General features: G+C 44.3%; 2 protein-coding genes across 3 annotated transcripts in view; one reads left to right on the top strand and one right to left on the bottom strand.

The window, feature by feature from the left end:
• The first annotated feature begins 1,712 nt into the window (after positions 1-1,712).
• On the top strand, positions 1,713-17,892 carry LOC143930929 (olfactory receptor 1J21-like). The gene is made up of 2 exons (XM_077455620.1): positions 1,713-1,736; positions 16,336-17,892. The coding sequence occupies exon 2, from the start codon at positions 16,345-16,347 to the stop codon at positions 17,287-17,289; it is 945 nt and encodes a 314-aa protein (XP_077311746.1). The 5' UTR covers positions 1,713-1,736; positions 16,336-16,344; the 3' UTR covers positions 17,290-17,892.
• Positions 17,893-25,306: 7,414 nt separating this feature from the next.
• The window catches only part of LOC143930927 (ovostatin-like), a 113,078-nt gene continuing 111,433 nt past the window's right edge, over positions 25,307-26,951 (bottom strand). For both annotated transcript variants that reach the window (XM_077455616.1, XM_077455617.1), the window contains exon 36: positions 25,307-25,445. The gene's annotated coding sequence lies outside the window, so the exon portion shown is untranslated. The remainder of the gene's footprint in view (positions 25,446-26,951) is intronic.

Raw genomic sequence — 26,951 nt, 5'->3', positions numbered from 1 at the left:
TGCATACACATTGAATCTCCTAAGGTTTGACCTCATATGGTTATGGTAAATCTGAAGGAAAAACTCAGCAGAAAATCTGATAGTGTGTATGGGGCTTTAGACTCCTTCAGCCAATGGACCCCAGACACCCACTAATTTCTCGCCACGGAGAGCAGAATAAGTAAGAATAATGCACTATACACATGGTCAGATATCCCGACAACAAAATCCGTCCAATTTTTTCCGACAGATTTTGGCCCAAACTTGTCTTGAATATACACGGTCGCACAAAGTTGTCGGAAAATCCACACGAGGTGACGTACAACACATACGACGGGACTATAAAGAGGCCAGTAGCCAATAGCTTTCATCTCGTAATTTATTCTGAGCATGCGTGGCACTTTGTGCATTGGATTTGTCTGCACACGATCAGAATTTAAACAATCGGATTTTGTTGTCGGAAAATTTTAGATCCAGATCTTAAACTTTGTGTGTAAGAAATTCAGACAGAATTCAGACAGAAAAAAGTCAGATGGAGCCCACAGACGATCGCAATTTCTGACAACACAATCCAATCGCACATTTTCTGTCAGAAAGTCCGACCGTGTGTACAGGGTATTTGTTTCTTACCGTGGCCACTTGTCTGCTCAACGTTTATTCTATTTGAAATATGAATATGAATGAAATATGAATTTCAGAAGATGGTTATATTCTTTCTATGTTTTGTTTTCTATTCTATTGTGTTCTGTTTTACATATGTGTGTATGTATAATATATATATATTCTATTCTTGTATTTTTTGTTATGTTCTTTTCTATTCTATCATTTTTTTCTGTTCTATTCCTTTATTTTCTATTCTATTTTATTCTCTTTGGAAATTCAAAAACGATTCTAATTTTAAAACTATTCCAATCTGAAAACGTTTAGAATTCAGAAACTTTTTGAATTTGAAAATGACTACGACTACGATTCGAAAATGATTTGAATTTCATCCGATTTTTTTTCTTTCCGAAATTTCGTTTAAATTCGGTACTAAATTTGGTGATTTGGAATTTCCAAAAAATGAAAATTTGTCCGAATTTCAATTTGAAACGAAACGCACATGTCTATTCTTCAGATCAAGTGGATCGTAAACCCATCTGCACTATACAATGCATTATGGAGACCATCTGGCCACAGTTCACAGAGTAAGTTTAGTTTAGATACAAAATTTTTTTTTTCAGAATATTGGAACATATTTTGTCGTCCAGGAGGGACATAGGTCTCATGATGGCATTCTAGAATGTATTGTGTTGGCTTCTTGACCACAAGGTAGAATATTTTTCTGAATCTAAGGATCAGATCCTCTCTCCCCTAAGGCATTTGTAGGTGTCATTAAAGATGAGAGCACTATTAAAACTTTATGTTTTTATTTTTACTGCTAATAGTATTCTTGAATATTGTTACTTGAAAAATGTTCAATACATATTAATGAAAAAAAAAAAAGATGAGAGCACTATCAGCACTGCAGATCACCAAAAAGACGGGCTGGATTAAATTGCTTCTAAATCAGATTTTTATTTTTACTTAATGGTTTAATTCTCAAATGCATTTATTCTTCTTCTTATTATTATTATTTCCAATCATTTATATTTTGTATTTTAATTCCGTTGAGGTGCCATCTATGTCCTCCCTGAGGCCACAGAGGCTTTTTTATATCTCAGCTTCATGGCATAACTATATATTTGTAATCTGCTGAGTATGTGATATGCTGTCAGGTAGGATTTTCTGTCCATACCAAAATAAAAGGTTTGCAGGAAAGGTTTCTAGGTATAACCCTTTTATGAAAAAAAATATATAGATATACTGTATATAGAAAGCAGATTTCATTTAGAAATACCAAAAAGTACGCTTGAAATATAGGATTAGCTATATACATTTAAGATTTGAATAATTAATTCATTAAAGTAAATTAGGTAGAAGCAGAAAAGCAGGCTCATAAAAAAAATAAAAATGTATTTGCACTGAAAAAAAATGTAATATTTTAAAATATTGCTAACATGGGTATCAGAAACTATTTTTGTTTAATTAAAAAAAATGTTTAAAGAAAAAGGCTAAAAATAAACGTATTGGGGGGGCGTGGCCTGACCTCGGAGGGAAATGGATGCCTGAGAGCCGAGCTCCCGCCGCCATCCATCCCCTCAGTGATACCGGAGGCTTCTCACCGCTGAAACGATCGGCGAATCATGGGCACAGCGTCTAGGCAGTCCTCCGCATCCCGTTCTCGCTCTCCACGCCGGCAGCAAGGTAGCCATCACCTCACTATTCCGGATATCTTCCGCTCCCAGAGAGGTAACATGGCGGCTTCCCGCCAGTCTCTCACACAGCCCTCTCACACAGCGCAGCCGAGCGGCTCTCCCCACCTCACGCTGACAGACCTGGGAGAGCAGGGAAGTCAGCAGCAGCAGCAGCAACCCAGCCTCATGGATCTTAGAGCTGTGGCAGCGGACATTAAAGAAACCCTGTCTGCAGCTATAGCTGATCTTAGGCTGGACATTAGGGCTATTGCAGACAGAGTACATGAGGTAGAAGTAACAACAGCCCAGCACAGCTCATCCATCCATAATATGGGCTCCACAATAGACACTCACTCGTTACAGATGAGAGACCTCCAGCGCCATTTAGAGGATTTGGACAATAGGGGACGGCGACATAATCTGAGGGTGAGAGGCCTGCCAGAATCTGTGGAAACAGAGCAGTTAGAAGCGACAGTGACAGGCCTTTTCAACAACCTATTAGACAAACCAGCTCAGTCTACTGTAGCTATGGAAAGAATTCATAGAGCTTTGAGGCCTAAAGGGAGAGATTCTGACCCCCCACGGGATGTTGTGTGTTGCCTCGTGGATTATAAGCTTAAGGAAGAAATCCTACGAAAGGCACGGAACAGGATACAGCTAGAACATGAGGGCGCATCAATCCACATATACCAAGACCTGTCAGGAATCACTCTCCAACACAGAAGGGATCTACGGCCACTGCTGGACCAGCTACGAGCTAAAGGCATTCCTTACAAGTTTAAGTTTCCTTTCGGTCTAGCGGCTACCTATCGCGGCCGTAGCGCTTTACTTAGAGTCCCTGAGGAGCTCCCGCTCTTTTGTGAGGCAATGGATATTCCATTTATGGACATCCCTGCATGGTATGCAGGGTTTAGGAGCCGTTTGCAACTGAGAAGGGGAAGATCACAGGAAGAACCGATGGAAGCCCAAAACACCAGACATCGCAGGCGCAGATCCCCTTCGGGTACCAGGCACTACACATCTCGCAGGGAATCCTACACGGATGGCAGCCCTACCGACTCACCGAGATCCAGAAGAGCAAGACGGGACACCGGTCCCCCTAGGGGACGCTCTCCACGATATTGATCATCCGAAGTCAGCTAAGTCCGGGACTATTCCCCCTTTTGCCTTGTCCCTTATTCATTTTCTAGCTTCCAACTGCTCGCTGTCTCTATCCTCTCCTTTCTCAGCATCCTCCCTCCTAACATGCTATAGAGTTACCAAGAGTCCTAGGTATTCATAATGGAGTTCCTAGTTCCAAACTTGTAGAGTCATATACCTGACTGAATCCCTAATCCTAAAGATCCCCACTTCTTTGACTCCAACATCCACCCCATTGCTGAGCCTTTTCAAAAACGCAGGGTAAGATTTGACAGGATGACTGTTTGGGGAGCTGCAACCAAAGAATTCCCTCTTATACAGCTGCAATCCAAGACTCAAGATCTCCAGCAGGGGTTGTTAGGGTTTAGTTCAATGTACCCCATTCAACATGAAGATGAAGTGCTTGACAGGGACGGGACCAGGTTTCTGCTAGGCTCTAAAGGTCGTCGATTTAGAAGTTTGTTTACCGTGCCTACAGTTTATTATCTAATTCTATTCGCTTTATTATAATAGGGAAATGGAGATGCACCGAGGGAATGCAGGAAGGCCCCCAACCCTTCGACTTTACCGTGTTTGACTTTGCTCAACCACGTTTTCCCATACTCCTCATTACTTGCACAGATCCTTTGGAATCCAAAACTCAGCTCAAAAAGAAGACTTCAACCCCTATCTCCCAATATGTAGAGACCTTTGCACCAACTTGGGCCTTCCTGCACCCCCTCCTAGCTTAGGTGCAATATTCATCTCATCCACTAGCAGGTACATGAGGTTACAATAATCTGGTCGCATCCACATGCCAACTAAGATTCTCTCCGTGGTAGTAATATGGTGTACCCCTGACATGCTTACCAGCCGGTACAAAAGGCTAGTTGTGGGTACACATTCTCATAATATTGTAGATACTTAGACTGGGCATTACTTTCCCTTTTTAGTTTTCACGACTGATATGGGAAACAAGGGCGTTTATAGCATGCCCTTAGGGACACCATATGCTTAATCTGCCCCAGCCCATATTCTTATAGAAATTCCCCTTCAGACACCCTTAGGGGTCACATTACTATAGGCTAGAATACGGGGCAAAAATGGAATATATGACGCACGGAGGGATCCAACACGTTATCTTCAGCGTGGAAATGGCAGTGCAATGCTTGCTGGGACTCACAAACAGGTTTAAGAAATATACTTTACTGGTTTGTTTGTTGTTTGTTATCTGTTTTTTACAGTTATTGCTTCTAGCTTACAGCTTCCCAAGGTTTTGTTGCACACAGTTTTTCGTTCAGTACTCAATGACATCTATAATCCTTTTCCTCTACAATTTCGAGACAATATCATTTGTGGAATAGAGGTCTGCCAACCTATGGTTCTCTAGAACCAAAGGCAATACCATTAACTACAACTGGTCTGGTTAGACCTTGAGTTGCTGTTTATCTAGACGCATAGGTAATCAGCATGATACCCTAATGTAAAGGTTTATGTTTTTCTCGCCAGATCACAAATTGAATTGTAACATGTATGGTGAATAGATACCTCCCTATTTTCTGATAAATATATACTTCGGGCCATGGATGGCGGTGGCGCGAAATAGATTTATTGTTTATCCACATTCTAATTTCCTTCCGAGTGGTATTGTCCAACCCTCGCACAGGGACCCAGTGGGAAATACCTCTGACAACAGGGGTGGCCCCCAGCTGGGCGCTGTACCCATCCGAACACTAGAAACATTAAAGGAGGGGCTGGTCCCCTTCCTTTCCGGTACACCTCAGTGACGTGAAAATTCTCTTTTCTCTCTTACCTTGTACCCTATCACGTTCCCCTTCCCCCCCCCCCCCCCTTCCATTTTTTCACACCCCCACTCTACTTCTTATTTATCTGCTTAGTGGGATTCTTACATATCAATATGCCACGTAAAGACATCGCAACCCCATCCCCCCAGGTCAAGCTATACTCCCTAAACGTAAGAGGTTTAAATACACCTGAAAAAAGATCTCAGCTTCTTATACTCCTTAAAAAAGCTAGAGCCGATATAGTTTTCCTCCAGGAAACTCACTTCAAATCACACAACATGCCCGAATTGAAATCCTTATACTACCCGATCGCTTATCACGCCACCAATGTGGAGGCCAAATCTAAAGGAGTCTCAATTTTGATCTCCAAACACTGTCCTTTCCAAATTCAGGATACTCTAGTCGATGCAAATGCCCGCTACATATTTCTGAAAGGGAAACTGTACAACCAGACTGTCACTCTAGCCAACTTATACGCCCCAAACAAGCTACAAGTCCCATTCTTTCGAGATACGATTCATCAACTCACCTCCTTCTGCCAGGGAATGCTAGTGGTTGGGGGAGACTTCAATTTACCTCTTTCACCAACAGTAGACTCATCCTCGGGAACGTCTTCCGTTACCTACCGGGCGTTGCGCGCGATCAAAAAACAGTTGCAGATGCTAACTCTACATGACACCTGGCGCACCCTCCATCCACGAGATAGAGATTATACGTTCTACTCTCCTCCACACCGTAAGTACACGAGAATTGACTATTTTTTTATGTCTCAAAATGACTTAGATTCCCTTTTGACAGCGTCTATAGACCCTATGGTCATTTCGGACCACCACCCGATCGCTATAACTGTCTCCTTTACACGGTCACCAATCACACCTTTCACATGGCGTTTAGACGACTCTCTCTTGACAGACGCTGACAATGTTCACAAAATCAGTACATGCCTTAAACAACACTTCCAGGAGAACACATCCGACGACATAAACCCGCTCACGCTCTGGGCAGCGCACAAATGCGTGATCCGTGGAGAATTTATGGCTTTGGCAGCTAAACGACGGAAAATCAGACAGGCCCGCATACACGACTTATCTGAGCGCGTTCATACCCTTGAGACCAAACATAAGCAATCACTTGCGGAATCCACTCTCCAATCTCTCCAGTTAGCAAGAGAAGAGCTGACCACAGAATTAGGTAAAACCATCAGACGCAAATTCGCACTCACACAACGCATTTTCTATGAATTTGGCAATAAAGCCAGTAAATATTTAGCGAGGGCAATCCAAACAAAACGAGCCTCTTCGAACATTCATCATATCCTAGATCCTCAGGGAAACAAACATGTAATCCCCACTGATATTGCTAATCAATTTCGTCATTTTTATAAGAATCTTTATAATCTCCCACTTCCGAACACTGAGTCCGCTGTGCAAGAGAGACAACAGAAAATGATAGATTTTTTGGCACACTACAGCCCACAACCCATTTCCCCTGAAACGGCAGCAAGCTTAGATTCTCCATTTACAGGAGAGGAGATGATGATGGCCCTTAAGCAATTGAAAACAGGCAAAAGCCCGGGTCCAGACGGATTATCTACCGGGTATTATAAAATGTTTGCAGAAACCTTGCGCCCGTTTTTACTTACATTTTTCAATACATTGCCTTCTGATTCCACAAAACACTCTGACATCCTTGAGACCCATATATCAGTCATTCCCAAACCTGGTAGAGACACAGCCCTAGTCCCCAATTACAGACCCATCTCCTTAATCAACGTGGACATAAAACTCTATGCAAAAATTTTGGCGAACCGAATTCTTCCCCTTTTACCCTCTTTAATATCACTAGACCAAGTTGGATTTATCCCAAATCGCGAGGCTCGCGACAGCACCCTAAAAGCTATCAATATGCACTACTGGATGACAACCCACAACACCCCTGGCTTTTTTCTTTCCCTGGACGCGGAGAAGGCATTCGACAGAGTGGCATGGGACTACATGCTAGCAGCCTTACGATCGATGGGATTTGGAGAACATGTCCTAGCATATATCACAGCACTTTATTCGTCCCCGTCGGCTAAAATCAAAATTAACGGCCACCTGTCGGATGCCTTCTCCCTGTCCAACGGAACCAGACAGGGTTGTCCTCTCTCCCCCATACTTTTTGTTCTCACCATGGAACCAATGCTCCAAAGAATCAGGGAAAATCCATCTGTCAAAGGGGTGCAGGTTAAGGATATTCAACACAAAGTAGCGGCGTTCGCCGATGATGTACTCCTGTTCCTCACTGATCCGATCACCACAATTCCCAATCTGTTACAAGACTTTGCCCTGTTCAAGGAAATTTCCAATCTCCAAATTAACTTTGGTAAATCTAAAGCCCTCAATATCACTCTACCTGAAGATGTTGTACGGTTATGTAAAGCCAATTTTCCTTTTAGTTGGGAATCGCATTCCATCACGTATCTGGGTATACAGCTTCCGACCAAGTTGGGAGACTTATACCCCAGAAACTTTTTACCACTTCTTAATACCCTCAGACAGGACCTCGAACTTTGGCATAAAAAATCCTTTTCCTGGTTTGGTAGAGCGGCGATCCTGAAAATGAACGCCCTTCCCAGACTCTTATACCTTTTACAGACAATCCCTATTAAACTTCCTCTAACGTTTTTTTCCGCGTACAAAAGTATTTGCTTAAAATTCTTATGGGCAGACAAGCCTCCCCGCATCAAATGGGACACCTTAGTAAAACCCATTGGGCAAGGAGGAATAGGACTACCAGATGTACAGAAGTATCATTGGGCTTGCCTCTTGCCAGAATTGCCGAGATGGAAGCCCTAATACATCAAGACAAAGAAACCTCACATAAATTTCAAAATACATGGGCCTGCTGGCTGCAGTTTCAACAATCAGAGGAATACAAAAAACTTCTATGTACCTAGTAGCTTGACCTGGGGGGTGATCCCCCTTATACGTACCTACTTCAGGATATGCATATTATACATCTATACCTCACTATCTTATATTCCCTTTATCCTACCTCCTTTACCCCCCCCCCCCATACTTAACAATTAGTAGCAACTATGGTTAACCCTTTTACTGTCTCTAAACCTCACTGACATAGTTACTTTCAAACCTTACATGTTACAATCTCCAGTTGACGATGGGGCTGTCATTATTCACTAACAATGGGACGGAGTAAAAATAATTTCTTTTTTTTTTTTTATTGGGCTCCCCTCCCCTCTCACAGTCAGATCCCAGTTGGGGTGAGAGGGAGGGGGAGTGGAATACCAGGATCCCAAATCTTCACTTAATAGCCCTAAGGAGTAGAAGTTATGGCTTACTCTCCACCATGGTGGGCCTCACAAAACCCACTCAAGAACTACCTAATCCATATACTGCCGACAGGCTGTAGGACTATAACTCGGCGTCAATAAGGTTGTACAAGAGGTTCTACAGTCTCTTGTTCTTCGTCCCAGATTATAGAAACACACACAATATGCCTGTTAATAACAGAATATAGGATTATTCAGAATGAATCCCTTGTTGACACATAACTTACGGCACCCTAAACACTCTGATATGGGTTATAAATATGGAAATAAGTACAAATGTTATCCTTGCCACATAAAATATTTGTGTTACTAGATAACTGTAACTGTAACTTATACTACTTAACCTAATTTACGTGCCTTGATTGTCATTTTCCTACCTAAATATTTCTGACCTTAGGAACGTTTTTGTTATTCACTACATCTGGCGGCTGCGTCCGCAAAACATAAATTTCTGTTCTGTTTCTCAAAACTCAATAAAATGTTTTAAAATTAAAAAAAAAAAAAAATTAAAAAAAAAAATAAACGTATTGCAGATGCCACATCTAAGAATTGGTAAGCTGTAATAAATTACATATTCGGTCTTGGTTTTAATACCACTTTTAAATACAGTACCTCCCTTGTCGGGACACTGCATGGTGACAGTATGTACTTTTTTTTCTATGTACCGTGACCGGAGCAATACAGTGTTCTGGGGAGATGATCAGGTTTTTTTTTTTTTGTTTTGATTTCACACTATCATTCTTTATAGCAGTAAGTTTTTCTGTTATAAGCAAGCATTTTTACTGAATGAAATAGATTCATTCAGTGTGTACTGTACTAGGCTGTGATTGGCCCGGTCTGTACCATGTAATTGCTGTGACCAATCACAGCTAACATAATTGTACACAATGAATGGCATGAAACAATGCCATTCATTGTTTGCAATTGTCATGGGATCTGCTGTGAATGGTCACAGTGATCACTTGGTATCGGCAGCAGTGATCACATGGTACTGATCAGTCATCTGCTTTGCCTGGTGGGCACAGCGGGTGACCGATCTTGCTGGACATGACTCACCAGGCCCGCGTGAGTCGCTTACTGGGGAGGCCATCATATCACATCAACCCAGAACAATACGGCACCCGCTTGGGCACCATTTTACAATTGCCCTGGTGGGAAGCAGTTAATTCTTAGTATGTTAATGGAAAGAATATTTTATGGAAGGAAATAGTTTCATATTAACCACTTAGAGACTGCAATGTCAAACCCCCTTCCTGTCCAGGTCATTTTTCAGTTTCAGTATTGTGATAAGTTAACTGACAATTACCTGTAATATGCAACAGGTACCCAAAATCATTTTATAGAATTTTTTTGTGGCAGATAGGGCTTACTTTTGGTGGTATTTAATCTATTCTGGGGTTTTTATTTTCTATTATGTGAAGGAAAAAAATGACTAATATTAAAAAAAAAACAAAAAAAAAACCTTTGCCTTAATTTCTGTTATAAAACTTTGCTAATAAATAATCTTCCTTGTAAATTTGGACCAAAATATATTCTGCTACATTTCTTTAAAAATAATAATAATGAAGTGTATATTATTTGAAACGTGTGAAAATTAAAGAATCTACAAACTATGGTATATATATATATATATATATATATATATTTTTGAAATGTATCAACCCCGATGTTCTGACATTTTTAAAGCCTTAAAGTTCCAGGACAGTAAGAACATTACCGAACCGACCCTTTTTTTTTTTAGAAAGTAGACACTCCAAGATATTTAGTAAGTAGTAAGGTTTTAAAATTGTAATTTTTTTGCCACAGTTTTTTGGAAAAAACTTTTTCATAAAGTTGTCATTTTAATAGGATATTTCTCATACACGGCATAGGCAAACCATCCTCCACATGCGGGTACATTTTTTTTAGTGCCTTGAAGCATAGGGAAACTTAAAATTCAAGGGCCACATTAAAGTGATGCTTAAAGCGGGATTCCGCTGCCGTTTTTTTTTTTTTACCTGTGTCACTGGTGGGCGATTCCTACGGTGTCTTTGCAGTCACGATCGGCGTCTTTTTAACCCCCGGCGTGACGATTTTATTGCTAAGGAAAACTTTTAAAAAAGCAGTCCGGCGGTTTCCATTTTCACTGTGGGCGTTTGAAGCCCACAGGCATTTACTTCCTGGATGCGATGACACTGAGCTCCCAGCATCCACCGCTCCATCTCGCACATGCTCATTGAGTGTCCTCTTTGTTTTCCTTCCTCTTGCCTCGTGTGCTATAGTGGTAATGGCAGATAGAGCTGCCTGCCCACTTTCAAAATGGCAATTGCTGCCTGCCCACTTTCAAAATGGAAATTTCGGACACGCCCTCGTCACGTGACCGGCGTCCTCCTTCCGAAATCTCACGAGACTGTGTCCCCCACTGATTCCTGGGAAATAGCTAAAAAAGTTCCCAGGGACCATTGCGAAGCCGATAAACACACCTACTCCCACGGGAGGAGAGCCCCGGAAGTCGGCATAAACATTAAAAATAAAAGGTAAATACTGCATATTATTTTATTTCAATGGTCATAACTGCATCTATGTTCCAAAGCCATTTGAATAAGACGAACTTGCAATTTTCTGTACAAAACCGCTTTAAGGTACATTTTTTATTTAATTTTTACAGTATTTGAAGTGATCGATTCTCAAAATTGTTCAATTAACACCAATGTCCCTTTGTATTGAAAAAAGGAGGAGAGCCCCTTGAATGGATGGAACCATCTGGGTGCTATTCATATAATCAACAACAATTTGTAATTAAAAGAAATATTTTATTTGGACACAAATACATGAAATAAAAAAATTGTATATATTAATACTATTTCTTCCATACAGCAGAATACCACACTTTTAGTTCTACATGTTTCGCCTTTATGGCTTCTTCAGGAACATGCCTGGATAGTCATGTCTAATAAGTAAGAATACAAAAGTTATAATTACAAGTTTTACACATTTTAATGCTTTCACAGCAAGACCTTTTCAACAAGATTTTTTTTTTACAGATTTAATTAACCACTACAGATCCGCGCTATTGCCAAATGACGGCATTAGCGCGGACCTACATTTCCGGGACGACGTCTATTGACGTCGTCCCGGTTACGAGCGGCCTGCGCGCCCCCTGAGGGGCGCGCGCGGCGCGCTCTGTGATCGGCGAGTCCGTGAGACTGCTCCCGCAGTGCCATCCTGAAGTAAAATAAAAGCAAAAGTGCCCCCCGTCAGTGCCCATAGTGCCACCCACAGTGCCACCCACAGTGCCACCCAATCTGCCTCAAAGGTGCTGCACCCCAGTGCCGCCCATCAGTGCCCAGCAGTGCCGCCCATCTGTGCCCAGCAGTGCCGCCCATCAGTGCCCAGCAGTGCCACCTATCAGAGCCACCTATCAGTGCCACCTATCAGTGCCCATCAGTCCCATCTATCTGTGGTACCTATCAGTGCCCATCCGTGCCACCCATCCGTGCCACTTATCCGTGCCACCCATCCGTGCCATCTTATCTGTGCCCATCTTTGCCCATCAGTGCCGCCTTATCTGTGCCCATCGGTGCTGCCTTATCTGTGCCTATTAGTGCCGCCTTAACTATGCCTATCAGTGCCCACCGGTGCAGCCTATCAGTGCCCACCAATGCAGCCCATCAGTGCCCACCAATGCAGCCCATCAGTGCCCACCAATGCAGCCTATCAGTGCCGCCTAATCAGCGCACTTCAATGAAGGAGAAAAATGACCCGTTTGCAAAATTTTATAACAAACTATTAAAACATGATTTTTTTTTTTTTTTTTGCATCTTTTTTTGTTTGTTTAGCAAAAAATAAAACTCCGAGCTGTAACTAAATACCACCAAAAGAAAGCTCTATTTGTGGGAAAAAAATGATAAAAATTTCATTTGGGTACAGTGTTGTATGACCGCGTAATTGTCACTCAAAGTGCATCAGTGCTGAAAGCTGAAAATTGGTCTGGGACTGAGGGGGGTTTAAGTGCCCAGTAAGCAAGTGGTTAATCATATGACAGTACCTGAATATTTGAAAAACACCCTGGGAAATAAAACTCTGAGTTCAATTGTGGGATGATCTGAGTATATTCTGGAAGAAAAATGACACTGGAGCAGTTTGTCGGGCACAGAAATACTGACTCCCCCCAAAAAAAAGAAAAAAAGGGGGAGAAATTTTTATTTTATTTTTTTAAAATAACAAACATGTTATACTTACCTGCTCGGTGCAATGGTTGTGCACAGAGCAGTCCCAATTATCCACTTCTCATGTCCCTCGCCGGCGCTCCTGGCTCCTCCTCTTCTCCAAGTGCTCCCATATCAAGGGCGCTTGTTATGGGGGCACTTGTGCATCCTTACTCCCGAGCCCCACTCTGTGTGTCCATAAGAAACACAGAACAGGGCTCGGCCCCACTCCCTTCTCACTGGCTGAGAGTTGCTATTGACATTTCTCTCAGCCAATCAGGAGGCAGAGACCCAGGAGAGCATCCACTCATGTGCATCGCTGGATCGCGATCAGGCTTGTGTAAGTATTGGGGAGGCTGTGGGGGGGGGGAACAGATGCTGTCTTTACAACCTCTTTAAGGCTTTTGGGGAGCATAAATAAAGCTTCTGATTTCCTGGCTACCTATCATATTTTGTGAGGTCCTGAAGGGCCAGGACAGAAGAAAACACCCACAAAATGACCAACAGACCCTCTATTTTTTCTAAATTTTTGGAAAATGAAGAAAATGAAAGTTGTGTTAATAAGTTACTAACACACAACACGGGCATAGTTAGAAAACACATTCTGCCACTCATCCTGACATGGGGGTGTGAGACTTTTTTGCAGCCTAACCACAGAGGGGCCAAAAAAGCCAAGGATCACCTTAAGGCTTTCAAAGTACATTGTAATCAATCTAATCTAATTTCCTGAATATTTATCACATTTTTGGAGGGCCTAGAACACCAGAACAGTTGAAACACCCACAAGATGACCACATTTTAGAACAAACACATCTAAAAGTGTTTTTTAGTAGACATGGTGAGTCTTTTGAATATTTTATTTTTTGCTACTAAGATTTGGTAAATGAGAAAAGAAAAAAATTAAAATGTGTCAATCGATATTGAATTGAATATTTCTAACACACAGTATGGGCATATCCAAAATTACACCGCAAAACACATTCTGCTACTCCTCCTGTTAATGGCAATACCACATGGGTGAGACGTTTTTGGAGTCTAGCCACATAGAGGAGCTCAAAATCCAAGGATCACTTTAGGGCAATCAACAGGCACAAATTATGCATTCAATTTCCTGATTACCTAAATATTTTTCCCCAGGATGTACTACACTGTAGGTTTGTGCCTTCTGCATTCACTAATGTGTTGAGTTCTTGGTAACATAGCCTGCCTGAATATTTTTAGTAGGGACTCCTTCATACTCAGAATCATAGATGGCTGTTATTGAACCATTGCTTTTGTTGGGGTCATAATTCTAAATAAATCTGACTGTTAGGTACTGGTACTGATGTAGTGGTGATTAGGATACTGCGGTTGACTTCCACTGGCACGGATGACATGACACTGGTGTGGCTAGTGATCAAATCACTGTTGCTGGCTTACATTTGCACTGACAATGGTGTGATTAGCAATTAGGACACAGTTGCTGGCAGCACTGGTGTTTGGTAACACCGATACTGATATAGCTAGTGGTCAGGACACTGTTGCTGGCTGCAATGTTGTGGTGACAATGGCACTAGTGTGGCAGCAATCAGAACATGGTTTCTTGTTTACACTGCCACTGGTGCGGCTAGCAATCAGAAACAGTTTGCTGGCTTCACTTGTAAGCAGGTGCAGTTAGCTAATCTGCCACTAGGTGTCTCTGTCCCAAATTGTGTGGTAGTAGGGAATTCTGTAAGTGGGTGTTAGGTCCCCTTTAAGACAAAACCTCTCTCTAACTATGTAAATGGATGGAACTAGTGCCCATAGAAGTCCAGTAACAGAGGAGCCCTAGCCGAATGGGGCATGGGAGCCAAACACCCCAGAGTTATGTGGATGTAATCAACAACTGCCTAGGGCCCTTCATGGGGCTGAAACTCTGGGCGAGGTAGTTCAACAATCAGAAGAAGAACCAGCTGTAGTCACCCTGACTCTAGTTATGGTCTGAAATTAACTGTTAGTTGGGTGTAAAAGGACTGTGTTCTCTGGCCTGTATACTAGTACACCCAGGAGTTATGCCCCATACACATGGTCGGATTTTCAGACGGAAAATGTGCGATCGGATCATGTTGTCGGAAAATCCAACCGTGTGTGGACTCCATCTGACTTTTTCCGTTGGATTTTCTGACGCACAAAGTTTGAGAACAGGATCTAAAATTTTCCGACAACAAAATCTGATAGCATAAATTCCGATTGTGTGTAGATAATTCCGACGGACAAAGTGCCACGCATGCTCAGAATAAACTAAGAGGCAAAAGCTATTGGCTACTGGCACGTTTATAGTCCCAACGTAGGTGTTTGGCGTCACCTCGTTCAGAACGATCGGAAATTCCGACAACTTTATGCGACCGTGTGTATGCAACACAAGTTTCGGGCAAAACCCGTTGGAAAAAAATCTGACGGATTTTGTGGTCAGAATGTCAGACCGTGTGTATGGGGCATTAGAGTAACATCAGGGTGCGTGCCCGGCTGGGTAAAGCTATAGAGTGGGACTACAGAGTAAGAGACTAGTATGTTATAGAAAACCTCTTGCTAATCTTGGTTTGAAGTGAAATGGCGGATTTAACCCCTTTTCGGCCGCTAGCAGGGGGTTAAAACCACACGGCTAGCTGCTCAATAGCGCCACTAAAACGGCGCTAAAAATAGTGCCGCTTTACCGCTGACGCCCTAGGTGGGTTGGTGTGAAATCCCGCAAAGGGAAAAATGGCTTAATTATGTGCTGGTGTTCCACGCCTGAGTGTGCAATGTGCTGGTATTCCACATCTGCATAACTGGTGCAGAGGGTTTGCTTTTGTGTATGGCAATGTGTGTCGAGGAGTTCTGTCAGTATGTCAAAGTGATGTTAGACGTCACTGCCATATTTTTAAGTTACAGTAAAGTGCAAACATCATATTTCAAGTGGGGATATTCCTTTATGAATATAAAGACTCATGGCTTGGGAAGTTGTGGTTATGCCTATGGCAAGGAGTTGGTCACAATATGGTGAAGGTTTCTAACTACCGGCAGTAGGTCCCTTTTCTATTCAAGAAGAAGCATGTTGAGGACTTGCACATTTAGACTCCAGCACCTGGCTAATCATTCCCCTTACACACTGGTCTGGCAACACTAGCGCTTGTATGACAGCAATCAGGAACACTTTCCCTGGCTCTGGTGACACTGGAACTGATGTGGTTAGCAATCAGGAACACTGTTGGCTGCACTTAGTCTGGCAACACTGGCAATGGTGTGGCGGCGATCGGGAAAACTGTTAGCTGCACTGGTCTTGAGACAATGTCACTGGTGTTATCAGAGCCACGGTCTCTGGCTGCACTGGTCCAATGACAATCTGACCAATGTGGCTAGAGGTCAGAGACACTGTGGAAGGCTGGGGTGCACTGTATAAAAGGCTGCTGCCGACCACTGTAGAAAACATTCTGTTTCCTCCCACAACCAATCAGTGTGTGAAAAGAAACAAAGGGCTGGCTGTAAAATCAAGTCTTTGTTTACATTTACATCACAGCAATCACATGGTACAGGGCCAAGCACCACAAGTGGGAAGGCAGTCTAGTAGTTTATGTATGGCAATAAGAAGTGGGTGGTAAATTAATGAAAAAAGTGAAAATATTATATATATTTTTTTCCAGGCAAGGTAGATGGAGGAATGTTCAAACAATACAGAAAATATATTCTACATTTCAGCCTTTTCCATCTCTAAAACTGGACAATATCACCTTTTCATTGCAGTTCTATTGATGTATCTGATGGCTGTCCTCGGAAACACGACCATTGCTGTATTGGTGTGTCTGGTTCCCCAGCTCCATACTCCAATGTATTTCTTCTTGAGTAATCTTGCTATTAGTGATGTTATATATGTTTCAGTTACTCTTCCAAAACTGCTCTCCATACTCCTAACACATGATCATTGGATTTCTTTCTCCGGTTGTATGACCCAGGTGTACTTCTTCTCATTGTCCGCTGGTTGTGATATATGTCTACTGACCTCCATGTCCTATGATCGATATATAGCAGTCTGTAAGCCATTACAATATCCCTTACTCATGAGTAAAAATTTATGCATTTCACTGGCTCTGGCCTCTTGGCTTATACCGCTGACTAATGCAATAATCAATGTGTTATCTACATCTCTATTATCCTACTGTCTCACACAAAATGTTGACCATTTCTTTTGTAATATGAAAGAACTGTATGCAATAACCTCTAGCGATGCTACAAGCAGAAACATATTTTTGTTAAGTCAGGATGTACTGTTGGCATCTTTTCCTTTTTTGATTATTATGACCTCCTATGTATTCATCATCTCCACCATACTAAAAATTCATTCCTCAGAGGGACGACTGAAAGCTTATTCCAGTTGTACCTCCCACCTCACCACAGTAATATTATTCTATGGTCCAGTCATTATATTGTATGGCAAACCAGAATCTGAAGGTTCCAAGAAACTGGACAAGTTGCTGGCTTTGCTTTATACGGCTGTGGTTCCGATGCTCAATCCATTTGTCTACACTTTAAGGAACCAAGAGGTTTTGAATGCTATACAAAATCTAAAAAGGAGGAGAAACCTGATTTTCCTGAAATAATATATTTCAAAAGCTAACTAATCCATTTTATCAGAGGCAATCTAATGCCGCGTACACACGATCAGATTGTCCGGCATACTTAGTCCGCCGAAACGCATTTCAGCGGACAATTTGATCGTGTGTGGGCATCAGCGGACTTTTCCAGCGCGAAGTCCGGCGGACTAAGAAAGTATTTTTGCACTCCAATCTTCCCGTCGGACTTGGGTTTCAGCAGACAATACGTTTGTCAGTATGCTAGTACGGCAGACTAAGAATGACGCATGCTCAGAAGCAAGAACGAAAAAGGAAGCTATTGGCTACTGGCTATTGAACTTCTTTTCCTAGTCCCGTCGTACGTGCTGTACGTCATCGCGCAAGCGAACGTCCGACTTTCTGTGTGTCCGTGTGTGGCCAAGTCCATTCGGTAGAAAGTCCGCCGGATTATCCGCCGGATTGTATGTTGGACTAAGTACGCCAGACAATTCGATCGTGTGTACGCGGCATAAGTGCCATCAGCTGTTAGAGGAAGGATGGGTCTCTAAGGAGGAGAGCTTCCCCTTGAGCCTGGTGGAGGGATTGGACTCATGGAGGCTTGTGAATACCAGGGTGTTGCCAGCAAGTCCTCTTACCAAAAAAGTTGGACCCTTAAATTATAGAGTGGTCATATAAGCATGTGACACATATCTGTCTGCAACTCAGCACTGATCAGGAAGAACGTTTCCATTAACAAGCAATGAGCTGTATGTGTATATTCGAAACGAGCAGCTCCATGACCATACATTAGCTCCCAATTTACATAGAGATCACCAGAGTAATAAACATAAAAACTCCCATAGTGAAGCACGCTAAGAAAAATTCAAAAGGCTTTATTAAGAATGTACTAACAAAGTAATAACAGGCATTCAAACAATTTGACCACAATGGCCACCGCTACTAGCATGCTTGCGTCATACGCAAGGTCACCTGCTAACGAGTTTCATCAGCAGACATCGCCAGATGCGATACAGCTCATTGATGGCTGATAGGAGCTTTTCTACCTGATGTTCAGTGATGAGTTGATAGATCTATATCACATGCTTGTACAACCACTCTATAATTTTGAGGGTCCAACTTTTCCGATAAGAGGACTTGCTGGAAACACTGTGGTGTTGTGTGCTTTCTTAATCACGCTGAAGCTAGCTTGAGTCTTTCAGCAGTCTTTCCAATATCCATTATATGTTTTTTCTAATATTCACTATATGTGTTTTTAATGCCATTTAGTATATTTGATTAGCGCTGCATACTAGGATTTTATCTTTGCATTTGTAAACAAATGATTGTCTTCTTTAGAGGTATTGTGGATGAATTGTGTTTTTTTTGTTGCAAAAACCAGGACTTGGGAAATTTCTGAACTGTTTGTTACTGCCAGCACTGTTTACAATTATTCTCTTGTAGAACTTGTACTCTTCAAGTAAAGTTGAAAGATACTCATTGTCTAATCACTGTCTCTGCCAAGGGATCGTTATTTAGCAGATGTTGAGGGCTAAGCTACCTGCTGAAGAAGAGTTTATGTGTCAATTACCACACATCAATTTATAGATTTTTGCAAATAATCTTTCATAAATTTAGGCCAAAATGTATTCTGCTACATTTCCTTTGTGGAAATAACCCAAATCAGTGCATATTTATTCTGTAGTCCACAACCTATGGTATATACAGTATCTGAAAATGCACTGCTTATGAGCCTCTGAAAGACGTACACAGATAGGCTGAACATTAGGGATGAGCCGAACACCCCCCGGTTCGGTTCGCACCAGAACTTGCGAACGACCCCCGCGTTCGGTACGAACGTTAGAATCCCATTGAAAGTGCTAATTTTAATGGCTAATATGCAAGATAGTGTCCTAAAAAGGGTTTGGCGACCTGCCTCCTGCCTCAGGGGACATGGGTCACTGCAAAAAAAAGTTTTAAAAACTACCGTTTTAGCGGGAGCACTGATTTTAATGACGATTAAAGTGAAAAAAAAAGTGAAATATTCCTTTAAATATGGTGCCTGGGGGGTGTCTGTAGTATGCCTGTGAAGTGCCACGTGTTTCCCGTGTTTACAACAGTCCCTGCACAAAATGACATTAAGCGGAAATAACACCATTTAAAACTGCTTGCGGTTTTAATGTTATATCTGGTTCCTGCAATATGGTTGAAAATCATTCAGAAAAATGGCATGGGTAGCCCTCCCTGCCCATTACCAGCCTATTTGGGTCTTGTACGCATATTAAGGGGAACCCTGTACCCATATTAAAAAAAGGAAATACGTGTTGCCCCCAGGCCCTATATACTCAGAACAGCAGTATACAGGCGGTGCAAACAAGACAGGGACTGTGTAGGTTTGTTGTGTTAAGTTGAATCTGTTTGTAATTTTCAACTGGTACATTTTTAAAGTGTAGCTCCAGTCAAAAAAACTATTTTTAAGCTTTTTGGAAAACATAGGGAAGGGTTATCACCCCTGTATAATTTGTTTTGTCGTACATCTTTTTTCATCTCACTTGCTGTTGTCTCCTTCCGTTTGCAAGTAGGAGATGTTTGTAAATTGGATGTTTGAAAGTAGGGGCCTGCCCTATATGCTCTGCAGAAATGGCGGAACAAGGTGTTGGTTTTGCAACAACATTGTAAGCCCTCAAAGTGACTCTTGGTAGCCGCTGGAGCGCCCTGCTGTGAACGATTATATCAAGAATTGTAATTACATGCCATTGTTGAACAGTGGTAGAAAAATTGACCTTTGGTGGTTGTGGTGCTGGTGCCACAACACTATAAGTCCTCACAGTTACTCTGGGTGGGCACAGGAAGGGGCCCTCCTGTGAAATATTATATCAAGAATTGTAATTACATGTCCCTGTTAAACAGGGGCAGAAAAATTGGGCCTTAGGCACTGGTGCCATCACACTGCAACCTCTGCCATATACTCTAGTTTTTTTGCAGGAATTAGCCCTGCTGCAAAGCATTGCATCAAAAATTGTACTTAAACGCCCCTGTTAAACAGGGGCAGAAAAATTGGGCCTTAGGCACTGGTGCCATCACACTGCAACCTCTGCCATATACTCTAGTTTTTTTGCAGGAATTAGCCCTGCTGCAAAGCATTGCATCAAAAATTGTACTTAAACACCCCTGTTAAACAGGGGCAGAAAAATTGGGCCTTAGGCACTGGTGCCATCACACTGCAACCTCTGCCATATACTCTAGTTTTTTTGCAGGAATTAGCCCTGCTGCAAAGCATTGCATCAAAAATTTTACTTAAACGCCCCTGTTAAACAGGGGCAGAAAAATTGGGCTGCTGGCATCACCCAGAACCAAAAATGTTCTTCCAACATATCAGCGGAGGAGGAAGAGGATAGACAATCAACATAACAGGACAGTCACACAGCATCAGCATAGGCAGTCTTGAAGGGATGTGGTATTTCAAAAAAAATTATTCGGTTACATCAGCTTCAGGTGCTTGGTAGCTGTGGGTGATCCAAGACTGATTCATCTTGATGAAGGTCAGTCGATCAACTGATTCGGTGGACAGGCGCACCCTGTGATCGGTAACGAAGCCACCAGCAGCACTGAAGGTGCGTTCCGAAAGAACGCTGGATGCAGGACAGGCCAGTAGCTCAATTGCATACTGTGCAAGCTCTGGCCAGTGATCCATCCTCAAGACCCAGTAAGCCAGAGGATTTTCAGTGGGAAAGGTGTCCAAGTCTGACCTTGCCCCTAGGTATTCCTGCACCATGTAAATTAGACGCTGGCGATGGGTGCTGGAACCAATCATACCTTGGGGCTGCGGACTAAAAAATTGTCTGAAAGCATCAGTCAGACGGCCACCTTCTCCACCGCTCCTTCTGACTGATGCCTCAGCAACACGTTGTCCAGGACCAGGAGTTTGTGACCTCCCAGTCTCTGGGAACGCGTTGCACAGAGCTTTCTGCAAGGCCTCCCGGAGATGTCTCATCCTCTGCTCCCTCTGCGATGGCAAGATAAGGTCGGCAACCTTACCCTTGTACCGTGGATCAAGGAGAGTGGCCAGCCAGTAATGGTCCCTCTCCTTGATCCGAAGAATACGAGGATCCTTCCGCAGGCTTTGCAGGATCAGGGAGGCCATGCAGCGTAGGTTAGCTGAGGCATTCGGTCCGGAGTCCTCTGGGTCACTAAGGACAACATGATCCGCAGCTACCTCCTCCCAGCCACGTACAAGTCCACGTGTTTCTTGGGACTGTAAATCATCCCTATAAGACTGCTGCTGCTGAGTGCCAGCCTCCACCTCCATGCTGACACAATCATCCTCCTCCTCCTCTTCCTCCTCCTCACCCTCTTCCTGTGTGATGGGTGGCACAGCAGGAACACTGTCTGGATAAAGGGGGCCTTGAGAGGCAAGGAAGTCCTCCTCTTCCTGCCTCTGTTCTGCCTCAAGTGCCCTGTCCATTATTCCACGCAGCGTATGCTCCAAGAGGTGGACAAGAGGTATAGTGTCACTGATGCATGCACTGTCACTGCTCACCATCCTTGTGGCCTCCTCAAACGGTGACAGGACAGTGCATGCATCCCTGATCATGCCCCACTGGCGTGGTGAGAAAAAACCAAGCTCTCCTGACCCTGTCCTGGTGCCGTAGTCGCACAGGTACTCATTGATGGCCCTCTGCTGCGTGTGCAGCCGCTGCAGCATGGCCAATGTTGAGTTCCATCTGGTGGGCATGTCACATATAAGGCGGTTCTTGGGCAGGTTCAACTCCTTTTGGAGCTCAGCCAGCCGAGCACAGGCATTAAATGATCGGCGGAAATGCACACAGACTCTCCTGGCCTGTTTCAGGACATCCTGTAAGCCGGGGTACCTGCCCAAGAACCGCTGCACCACCAGGTTAAGGACGTGAGCTACACAGGGCACATGGGTCAGTTGTCCCTGTCGGAGGGTGGAGAGGAGGTTGGTGCCATTGTCGCAAACCACCATTCCTGGCTTAAGCTGGCGTGGCGTCAACCACCTCTCGGCCTGCCCCTGCAGAGCTGACAAAACATCCGCCCCAGTGTGGCTCCTGTCCCCCAAACAAACCAGCGCAAGCACGGCATGGCATCGTTTTGCCTGCGTACTTGCGTAGCCCCTGCAACGCCTACGGAGCACCGCTGGTTCTGAGGACAGAGCACTGGAAGAGGCCATGGAGGAAGAAGAAGAGGAGGGGGTGGAGGAGAGAGGTGTGTCACAACCAATAGTAGCATTTTGGAGGCGTGGTGGCGGAACAACCTCCAATACTACTGCACCTTGTCCTGCATCCTTCCCAGCAGCCAGAAGAGTGACCCAATGGGCCGTGAAAGACAGGTAACGTCCCTGTCCATGCCTGCTGGACCATGAGTCAGCGGTAATATGCACCTTACCGCTGACCGCCCTGTCCAGCGAGGCAAGGACATTGCCTTCCACATGCCGGTAGAGAGCCGGAATTGCCTTCCGTGAGAAAAAGTGGCGTTTGGGGACCTGCCACTGAGGAACCGCACATTGTACAAACTCACGGAAGGGGGCCGAGTCTACCAACTGAAAAGGCAGCAGTTGAAGTGCTAGCAATTTAGCCAAGCTAGCATTCAACCGCTGGGCATGTGGATGGCTGGGAGTAAATTTCTTCCGCCGGTCCAGCAGCTGGGGCAGGGACATTTGTCTGCTATAATCGGACGTGGATGTACCACTAGCAGAGTTCCCGGAAGCACTTGGCTGTGACACACCTAATTCTACACCTTCATTCCTCTCAGAGCAGGTTTCAGAGAGGACTGAAGGTCTAGTGGGGTTGGAGATGCCAGCTGATGAGGAGCAAGGAGAGGTCCGCTTTGTTCTTTGGTGTGGGTCTTTGAGGTATGCTTGCCAACGAGCTGCATGGCAGGTCAACATATGTCTGGTCAAGCATGTGGTGCCCAAGCGGCTGATGTTTTGGCCACGTGAGATACGCTTGAGACATATGTTGCAAATAGCAGCGGTGCGATCTGATGCACTCGTCTCAAAAAAGGCCCACACCAAAGAACTTTTAGAATAACGCGCAGAGGAAGCGCTCTGCGCAGAGGAAGCGCTCTGCGCAGGCGGAGCTCTGCGGTGTGATTCAGTCGGTGTGCTGCCCCTAAGCTGGCCCCCGGAGGGCATCCTGCCTCGTTGGACATGTGCCTCCTCCTCCTCCCTCCTTCCAGGCACCCACGTGGAGTCAGTGCCCTCATCATCCCCTCCCTCTTCATCGCTGTAGCAAACCTGGCAGTATGCTGCAGCTTGGGGAACATGACTGCCAGATTGCTGTCCTTCTTGAGCATCCCCTCTCTCTGTGCTCACGCTACTGCCTTCCTCTAGCTGAGTGTCATCATCAGAGCCCACCAAACACTGGGCATCCTCCTGGAGCATGTACCCAACACTGTGCTCAAAGAGTTCAGGAGACTCCTCAGGAGGACGTGGTGGGTCTAGGGAAGGAGTCACTGATGATGACATTAAGAGGAGGGACGACGATGTGTTGGCAGCTGCTTTTCTACTACCCTGAGACTGGGTGAGAGAGGATGAGGAGGATGAAGAGGGCTTGGTCATCCACTCTACCAAGTCGTTGGCATGTTGCGGTTCAACATGAACAGCTGCAGAAAAGAAGGACAAGCATGTCCCATGGCCACGTGCTGATGACAATGCACCGCGTCCACGACCAGCACTGTTGTCTCTAGACACAGAGCCTGCTTGCCCTCTTTTATCGGCTCGCGCCTGTCTGCCTCTCCTTGCTGGCCTTCCAGACATGGTAATGGCCTGAAGGGAGTTGGGTAAAACAGTAGTTGGGTAGTTTATATTGTGCTGGAGGCACACAACACCCACTAACTCCTGCAGATGCCTTTTTTATAGAACAGCAGAGTTAAAGGGGTATATACAGATGTATACTGTGCTGTGCTGGAAGCACACACAACTTCCAATAACTCCAGCAGATGTCAATCGGGCCCAAATAGAGAACAGCTATGTAGGTAGATAATAGCGGTATGTACTGGGTACAGAGCAGGCACACAGCACGCACTATCTCCTGAGTGACACTACTGACTGCAAGCTCTATTGTTAAAGATGGACCACTAGCTATATAGGTGAGGTGAATATGACGGTGTATACTGCGGTCAGGGCACGCAGACAATAACAAGAAAACAGCAGAGTTAAAGGGGTATATACAGCTGTATACTGTGCTGTGCTGGAGGCACACACAACTTCCAATAACTCCAGCAAATGACAATCGGGCTCAAATAGAGAACAGCTATGTAGGTGTATATAGTGGTATGTACTGGGTACAGAGCACGCAGACAGCACGCACTAACACTACTGACTTCAAGCTCTATTATTAAAGCTAGATCACTAGCTATATAGGTGAGGTGAATATAGTGGTGAATACTGCGGTCAGGGCACAGACAGTAACCACTACACAAGAGCAAAATAGTAAATCAGCCAAAAACGATTGGTGTGTAACTGTGTTGAAGGTACACAGAACACCCACTGCTTCAGATGCTAACAAACACTACACGAGGCCGCCTGAAAGGCAGCTTTATATAGTGTGGGGCGTGCACTACACAGTCTGAGCTATGATTGGCCACAGGCAGGATGCCTGTGGCCAACCATTGCTCTTCCCGCTACTGGCGCTGCGATTGGCCAAGCATGCGGGGTCACAGTGCATGCTTGGCCAATCGTGAGACAGCAATGCATTGCGCCATCGCAGTGCATTGTGGGCCACACGAATTTTGCCGCGAACGGCCCAAACGTTCGGAATTCGGCGAACGCACGAACGACCGATGTTCGAGTCGAACACGCGTTCGACTCGAACACGAAGCTCATCCCTACTGAACATTAGTGGAAGAGCGCATCCCTTACCTGTTGAGGATTGGGGGAGACATGTACAGCCCAGGAGAACCCTCTAACCACAGCTGAGATAAAAACATTTTCTCCCCAAACTATAATATAGTTACTGTACAAGGTAAATACCATTGCCTTACTTTGATATTGACAGGCACAATTAAGACAATTCACTTTGGAGATTAAGATAATTCACAACCTTGATTTAGTTTAAAACATTTATTGAACTTTCCAGTATTAGTTTATTTCCTACACAGGTTACATTACATAACTAGTGGAACCTGGACAGCAATACAGCATTTTGATGAATGAGCAGATGACCAAATCTTCAGAACTTCTTCTCCTGCAGGCAAATAAGACAAAAAGAAAATCAGTTATACATCCTAGATGCATTGTTATCTCAGAGTCAGACAAGACTGTCAATATGTATAATGCCATTGCTCGGCCCATAACCCACCTCCAACCAATTATAACCCTGCACTTTTGATTCAGCAGGGAGGGGACGTCACGCGATGAATAGCATACAACCATCCCTGATTTTGAGGGGCCGTCCCCGATTTGGAACAAAGTCCCTCTTTCCTCCTCATTTTGGTCTAATCTATAGAGTTGTATATAAAATGCACCATTTATCCCAAAAAAGTTTTAGGCCTTGTTCACACCAGTGGCGACTTGCTCTTTTTTGTGCTCTTGGAATTTTTTTGGGGGGGGGGGGGGGGCAAACAAACCTGGCCCCGTCAATAACCCCAACCGACAGCCCACCCCGTTCGATTTCCTCTTCGCTTGTTCGCCAGCCCTACACTTATCCCATTCAGGTCGCGGCTTTGGTGGCTTCCCCCCTGCACCTCCTCCCGAGTCCCAACAATCACTTCTCTCTGTAGGCCAATCAGGTCTTAGGACTCCCGGGCCAATTGGGTCTCAGGACCCGCTTCCTGATTGGCCAGGAGGAGAAGCAGAAAGACATTAGTGAATATTTGCTAGTGTCACACAAGAGGGTGGGCACTGCGCCCCCGAGACCACCCTTTTCAAAACCAATTAGAGCCTCGGGCTCCAATCCTATGCTTCAAGGAAAAAAATATAAAAAAAAAATTGAAATCCATGTATTTGGCACAATGCATGAGATTAGGGGCCAGGAGCATGGATTGGGGGGGGGGGGTGCCTGTTATGAGCGGCTACCACTGGTCCGCACCCTTGTGTAGTGACCTCAGTTTTCCTGAAGCAATGGGATTCGCTTCCCCTCTCACTTTTGGGCCGTATTAATGTCCTAAAAATGTCAGTGATGCCTAGACTCCTCTATCTTTTTGATACTCTTCCGATCCCAATCCCTATGTCCCAACTTAAGGCTGTCCAAAGAGCTTTTCTTAACTTCATTTGGCATTATCAAGCACATAGGGTTGCAGGTCCGGTGATGTTGGCTCCTAAATGGCGTGGAGGTCTGGGAGCCCCAGATCTGATCAAATATTACTATGCTACACACCTTAAACCAGTTATTACCTGGTAATCCCGGAAAGCCCCTACAGTATGGGCTGAAATTGAGATGAGCATCACCGGGCCTGCACACATCTGTGCCATGCTTTGGGCAGACCTTAAAACCTCCATGGGTCCACTTCGTAGCATTTGTCTGGCCCCGATGCTGTTTTCCTTGGAAATCTGGAGGAAATGCCTAAAGTTGTTTCCTCTGGCCTCCCAATGCCCTCCTTTGATAAACATACTGTTTAATCCAGATATCCCAGACAGCCTGGCATATGATAGAGTGATTCCTTGGTCCGAAGCTGGTCTGTTTCAACTCCGCAATATAGTGCATCCGCTCACCAGGAGGCTTCTATCATTCGCGGAATTGCAGAAACAGCAC

The sequence above is a fragment of the Lithobates pipiens genome, unplaced genomic scaffold (genome assembly GCF_037356315.1).
Source record: "Lithobates pipiens isolate NorthernLeopardFrog02 unplaced genomic scaffold, aLitPip1_a1.2 Scaffold_25, whole genome shotgun sequence".
Classification (NCBI taxonomy): domain Eukaryota; kingdom Metazoa; phylum Chordata; class Amphibia; order Anura; family Ranidae; genus Lithobates; species Lithobates pipiens.
This window is presented reverse-complemented; position numbering and strand designations above follow the sequence as displayed.

Bases quoted from the DNA above. Each gene is read 5' to 3' on its own strand.
- LOC143930929 (XM_077455620.1), top strand. From the start codon at position 16,345: ATGGAGGAATGTTCAAACAATACAGAAAATATATTCTACATTTCAGCC.